Source organism: Mirounga leonina, unplaced genomic scaffold (genome assembly GCF_011800145.1).
Source record: "Mirounga leonina isolate KUSES-001 unplaced genomic scaffold, KU_Mleo_1.0 Mir_152, whole genome shotgun sequence".
Classification (NCBI taxonomy): Eukaryota; Metazoa; Chordata; class Mammalia; order Carnivora; family Phocidae; genus Mirounga; species Mirounga leonina.
The window spans coordinates 10766046-10772821 of record NW_023270380.1 but is presented as its reverse complement, the minus strand read 5'-3'; the positions used below and the strand labels follow the sequence as shown (position 1 = coordinate 10772821).

The following is a 6776-nucleotide window of genomic DNA, read 5'->3' as shown; positions in this document are numbered from 1 at the left end:
AAAGAAAGAAAGAAAGAAAGAAAGAAAGAAAGAAAGAAAGAAAGAAAAGGACAGGCAAATGACCAATTTCCACCATAGGCTTCATTCCAATGGGATACTCCATACTCTTGCATAAATGGTGCACCACTGATGTCCTCACCCAGGTCAAGGCTGTGCTAGAACTTTAAGAAGAATGTAACTGTCACAGTTTCTAATGCGTGTCTCCTGTTGTTCCTGTCTCCACAGTAAGCAGCAGGTACCCCTAACCTCCTACACTGCTGAACTCACAGTCCGTGACTATATGTCTCCATATAGAAATTTCCCTCTTTCTCTCATATTCACACACATTCTCTTCCTTTCTGGTCTGGATGCTTTTTGGTTCTTAATTATTTTATAAAGATGATAAGAATAATAAACATTTACAGAGCACTTATTTTGTGCCAAGCATTGATCTAGTTATTTTATGTATAGTCCTCAGAACAAATCTGTGAAGAGATACTAATATAATTTTTATTTTACAGTTGAGGGACAAAACGGTTAAATAACTTGCCCCAAGTTGTACAGCTAAGAAGAGAAAGAGCTAGATTTCGATGCCATACAATTTGTCTCTAGAATCTAGGCTCATAACCACCGCTTTAAATAACCCCATCATATATGCACACCTCTCGAGCACCTTGCATGGGCACATGCATAATCCTGTGGTAAAGGCATGCACTTTGGAGCTAAACTTCCTTAGGCTTTAATTTGTCTTTCTCTCTTCCTAGTGTACAATCTCAGATAGATTATTCATCTCTCTGGAACTCGGTTTTCTCAGCCATGAATGGGTATGATCCCATCTCAAAGGCTTGTTGTAAGGATTAATAAAGCAGAACATATACACCATGCTCTATGCAGATGACCAGTAAACAGTACTTGCTCTCTTGCCTGTATATCTGTGCAGGAGGTATTTTTCATTTGGGTTCAGACTCTCTTCTTTACATCTTCTTTACCCTCTGCCCAAGAAACTGACCTGTAAGAACTAGGTCAACAAGGTCCCTTGACTTTGGCTTTCAGTTCAGTTCAGCCCATTGAAATCTTGAGCAGGAGATCAGAAGGAGGGACAAGGGTAAGGACAGATGATTTGTTGTCCTGGTTCCCTCCACGTGGTCACCTTAGATGGGCTGTCTGCTTCCTCTCCATGTGGTCCTTTCTTCCTATCTCATTGTGGGCCTGGGGACCACTCTCTCCCACCTCCCTTCAGGGTTGGCTGGCAATAGCTCACTTGTTACTAGCCACGGGGCCCTACACAATCCCCCATGGCTTCCCTCATTAGCTAACCATACACATTTGTTTTCAAACATTTTGTGAGTGAACCCGGGTGCATTAGTAATTCTCATTGTAATTCTCAATCCAGGCTGGGCAGACGGGGATATAAGGTCAACCTCCCTCGCCTTCCAATGCCTCTGCATGCAACCTTCTTCTAAAACCCTCCTCAAGGGATCCTGAGTTTCCTGCTGCATGCTGTCCCAGTACTTAGTTCAACAGTAGCTTGTGTAACTCAAAGGACTATGTTGCAATGTAGGTATAAAAATTGAGAGCTGACATCATGGACATGTCTGTTTTCCTCTCCTCCTTCCAGAGCCAGATTATTTCCTACTGGGGTTACCCTTGTGAAGAGTATGACGTCGTGACCAAAGATGGTTATGTCCTCGGAATTTACCGGATTCCTTCTGGAAGAGGATGTCCCAGAGCAAGTAGGATTTATGTTGTTATGGAAGGAAGACTGCCTCCAGCAGTCCTAGAGGAGCTGGGCAGCTTTTGGTCTGAAATAGGAAACTCATCACCTCCACCAGTCCGGCTCCATTTCGCTTGTAGAATCCTCTGGGGTTTTTCAAGCATTTAGATACACAGTTGGCTCAAACAACATGGGAGTTAGGGACACCACTACCCCCCACCACAAGCAGCTGAAAACTCACATATAACTTTTGACTCCCCTAAAACATAACTACTAATAGCCTACTGTTGACTGGAAGCCTTATCAATAACATAAACATCCAATTGACACATATTTTGTATTATGTTATATGCATCATATACTGTATTCTTACAGGGAAGTAGGGGAGAGAAAAGAAAATGTTAAGAAAATCATAAGGAATAGAAAGTACATTTATATGACTGTACTGTATTTATCAAAGAACTCCACAGATAAGTGGACCCATGTTGTTCAAAAGTCAACTGTACACTCCTTATTTAGTCTTTTCTTCCTCCATGACTTTGTCCTTCCAAAAATAACATGAAATAAAACTTAGTCTTGTTCTGGACTCCCTTCAGGCTTAACAACCAGACCCCTAGAAGTCATCTTGACGCTTTCTTGTCCATCACTTCCTATATGCAGCCAGTCACCAAGATCTATCAATTTTGCCTCCAAATTTCTCTCTCATCTGAAAACTTCTCTCTGCTTCAATATTCCTGAAGTCTAGGTTTGGACATGATCATCACCTTTTGCTTCAGCTATTCCGACAGCTTTCCAACTTACTTCATTTGTAATTAGTTCTCTTCTTAAGTCATTGGGACTTCATGTTTTAAGTCAATCTGACCCGATTTTAAAAAAGATTTTATTTTATTTGTTTATTTGAAAGGCAGAGAGAGAGAGAGCGATCACTAGCAGGGAGGAAGGGTAGAGGGAGAAGCAGACTCCCCGCTGAGCAGGGAGCCCAACATGGGGCTCGATCCCAGGACCCTGAGATCATGATCCGAGCTGAAGGCAGATGCTTAACCAACTGAGCCACCCAGGCGCCCTAAATTGGACCCAATTATTGCTATACTTAAACTGAATTAATGAGCCATTCCTAGCTCCCTACAATACAGATTGATCTCTGTAGAGTAAGGGGGAATCCACCTGGCAAGAACTGTTTGCTTTCTTCTCTCAAATCTTAGCTCCTTTGATACTTTGGAGTCTTGTATAATGAAACTTGCCAGTCTCAGAATGGTTAATCATATAAAGAGAAAAATCTAGATTCTAGATAACCCCATTACAATAGTCATGAGAACTTTGTCTGCCCAAACTTTTATTTCAGTTCTGCCAGCTAGCTTTCAAAATGTGTGAGCTGGACAGCTGACTCTACAATGAGAAGCTGCTGGGGGCTCAGATCCGAGGGGGCCTATGCTTTTAGGCAATAATTTAGCAGAATTAGTAACACCTCTTCTTTCCGTTTCCTCCAAAGGTAGACTGAATGAACATAGACTTTAGTTTCTTGCGTCTGGGTGACCAAAGGCTCTCTGGGGCCCCAGTGTAACCACCCGATCTCTGGGAGCTGGTCTAGCCCCAGAGGGAGCTGAGGGGGTCCCGGGTACCAGCACAGTAACAAACCTTTTGTAAAAGACAGGAACATTGTTGTTGCTTCTCTCTCTTGTTTGTGTCTCAATGCCACTTCCCTGCCTTCTTCTTCGTCAAGTTGTCCCAATTCCACATCGTGAACAGAAATTTTCTATCAGATTAACAATTTTACGTTGCATAACATTTCACTGAACATCTTGCATTTTGCTGTTTTGCTTTCTGACAATGTGAATGAAACTATGTGGCATGTGTAAAATCGAGCCTAGTGCCTGGCACTCAGTCAGTATTCACAAATGGCATTTTTAATGTTTCTATTACTATTTCGAGAAAAATTTAGTTTGGTAATCAGATGCTTCGTGAGACATCAAATGTTATTGATATGAATAATAATAATAGAGAAATGATTCATTATGCCGGACTGTCTTGTATGTATTTTTTAAAGATTTATTTATTTATTTTAGAGAGAGAGCAAGAGAGAGTAAGATGGGGGGCAGAGGAAGAGAGAGAATCCTGAAGCAGACTCCCCGCTGATCGCGGAGCCCAACACAGGGCTTGATCCCAGGACCTTGAGATCATGACCTGAGCCAAAGGCAGCCACTTAACCGACTGAGCCACCCAGGTGCCCCTATGTATTTTAATTCTAATTTAATTCTTATGACTACACTATGAGATAGCATTTGTTAATTATTGCCCATTATACAGTTAAGTTAATTGAGGCACAAGGGGTTAATGTGTAGCAGAATAGACTTTGAGCAAGAACAACCTGACTCCAGTACCTACAGAATAATGTAAAACATTATATATAATCCAAATTTTACAGAGACAAAAACAAGACAGGAGAAGACAAATAACTTGCCCAAGTAAGCAGTTCATAAAGGACTCAAACCCAGATTTGCCTGGCACCAAATGTCATCCCTTCCCCTCTGTTCTACTAGAGGAAGTCAGGAAAGAGAATTCTTCTCCAGACACTGAGGGCGTTCAGACATGAGATTCTTGTTGCCCATGTGTTTTCAGCTCCGAGGCCTGTTGTGTATTTGCAACATGGCTTAGCTGCATCCGCCACTAACTGGATCTGCAACCTCCCGAACAACAGCTTGGCTTTCCTTCTGGCAGATATCGGTTATGACGTTTGGATGGGCAACAGCCGGGGCAACACCTGGTCCAGAAAACACTTGAAATTCTCACCTAAATCTCGAGAATACTGGGCCTTCAGGTAAGGAATTACATACTAATAAATAAAGTATGTACCTTGTTCATGGACATGGATACCCTTGGATTTCCCTCTTTCTGTGCACACACAACCCAGTGGAATCCACGAGAAGGAAACAAACATTTCTTCCTCTACCCGGGCTTTCTTCACAGGCCCTGAAGAAATGCCCTTATTCATTGCATTGCTGTTTGTTTAAAAAACCCCACTCACTCGTGTGTGTGTGTGTGTGCGCGCGCGCGCAAAATATATATGCAAAAAAAAAAAATCAAAATGCAAAGATCATCTTTAGAAAGGTTAATTCCAGGACTATCACTTTGCCACGGTGGACCCCAAAGGAAGTTTACCTGGGGTGCTTGCTAAAGAGGAAAACCGAAACTGATCGAGAAATGGGACCGGAAACAAGGCTCTGGGTGAAAATTTTGAGAACCAGACATTCATGATAAGCCAAGAGTGAGCCCCGGGTGAGTTTGCACAGCTGACCCTTCCAATGTTTATTCACTGAGGAGTGAATGAACCATCCATCAGCTGGCGGGGCTGAGACCTGGCCCCAGAGTCAGGTCCTGGGGAAATAAAGAGAAAGCCTGAGCACAGAATGAGCCAAGAGCAGAGTCACCAGCAGCAGCACCCTGGGGCATGGTCTGCTCTAGAAGCCATGCCGTCTTCGTCCCAGGGGGACCCCCCCACCCTGGTACAGACTCTAAGAAGCATGCCCTGCAGGTCACTAAAGCTGTTTGTTCCTTTCTTCATTGCCGCCTTATTCCTCGAAGCCATTTGGTATTTCCTCATTCCACACCCCAATGCCCCCGTGTCATGGCATGATTACAGGTAACGTGATGATTCCCTAGGTGAGTGTTTTCCCAACTACACATAGGAAAAGAAGCACCTGAGGTGACTGATAAATACGCAGATCACCCGGCCTCTTCCCCAGAAGTTCTGATTCAGTCTGTCTGGGCTGACTCCTACAAATCTGTTTGCTTTAGTCTGCTTTTAAAATAAACATTCCAGGTACTGTTCTTTTCAAGGGAGTTTGGTAAATCCGCTGTAGAATTAAGTGAACTATGACTAGCCTTACAGGAAAATCCTCTCTGGGACTTTGCATAGCAGATTTTTCTGATTCTGGTCTCTTAACCATGTCACTCTTGCCATCAAGGGGACATCTTCAAAACTTGCAGAGATGCCTAATGTTCTACATTGACTCTAGTCTTAAACTGACAAAAGCTATGTATCTATGTCTGCAATAAATGTGTCTAAACATTGTAGGACTGACATTGAGTTGGGTTTTTTCCCCCCAATTTTTTTGTTCTTTCTCTTTGGCAGCGTGGATGAGATGGCTAACTATGATCTTCCGGCCACAATCAATTTTATCGTAAAGAAAACTGGACAAGAGCAACTCTACTATGTGGGCCACTCCCAAGGCACCACCATTGGTGTGTTTGGGGCAGGTGGGATCTGAGAGTGTCAGAGAACCTTCCATATTCATGAAAGGGGTCAGGACTTCTTCCCCCTGTGCAGTCTCTAGCTTGAGGACTTGACCTGGGAAACCATTTCCTCTGACTGGTTTCTGAAGAGTAAACAAAACGAGGAGGACACCAGGGATTTGTGCCACTCCAGACTGAATTTGGAGATTGATAGATAAGCCTGAGGGATAGGGACTTACTCCTGTGTGTACACCACACACAGTTACCAGACACTGGTTTAGACCCTGGGAAGGCCGAGATAAGAATGATATGGGTCTTTCCCTTAAAGAGCTTTCAGTCAAATGAGGACACCAAAAAGAAAGCAGAGAATTACAAGCTGTGGACATCATATGCCACAATTACTGTTTCTTTTAGTTCCTGGAGGCACTGGGATAGGCTAGAGTAGATGGTGCCTTGTTGACAATGCCCTGAGGCACTTCACCCCCTTCCCTGCTCCCCATGTAGCTAGACAGCTCAACAATATCAACAGCATCTCCACCAGGCTCTTTTCTACATCTGAATTCTAATCAGGTTTCTGGTGTAAAGTAGGTCTTTAGATGCTATGCATCTTACATACCATCTCTCATTGCAATCTACAAACATTTGAGACCATTATCATCCATGTTTTACAAATGGCTGAATTTGGAAATCCTTTCCAATGGTGAGAATGCCAAAGAATACCTTCAGTTTTATATATATATATAATATATATATATATATAAATATATTTATATAATTATTATATATAATATTTTTTTATTATATATATTATATTATATTATAATATATAATAATATATATATATAATATAATA

At 42.3% G+C, this 6776-nt stretch overlaps 1 protein-coding gene across 1 annotated transcript in view; it reads left to right on the top strand.

The window, feature by feature from the left end:
- LIPK (lipase family member K) overlaps positions 1-6776 on the top strand; it is a 37654-nt gene that overhangs the window by 14940 nt on the left and 15938 nt on the right. The window contains exons 3-5 of the mRNA XM_035008382.1: positions 1598-1712; positions 4310-4508; positions 5823-5932. Coding sequence (XP_034864273.1) covers positions 1598-1712; positions 4310-4508; positions 5823-5932 — 424 coding nt within the window. The remainder of the gene's footprint in view (positions 1-1597; positions 1713-4309; positions 4509-5822; positions 5933-6776) is intronic.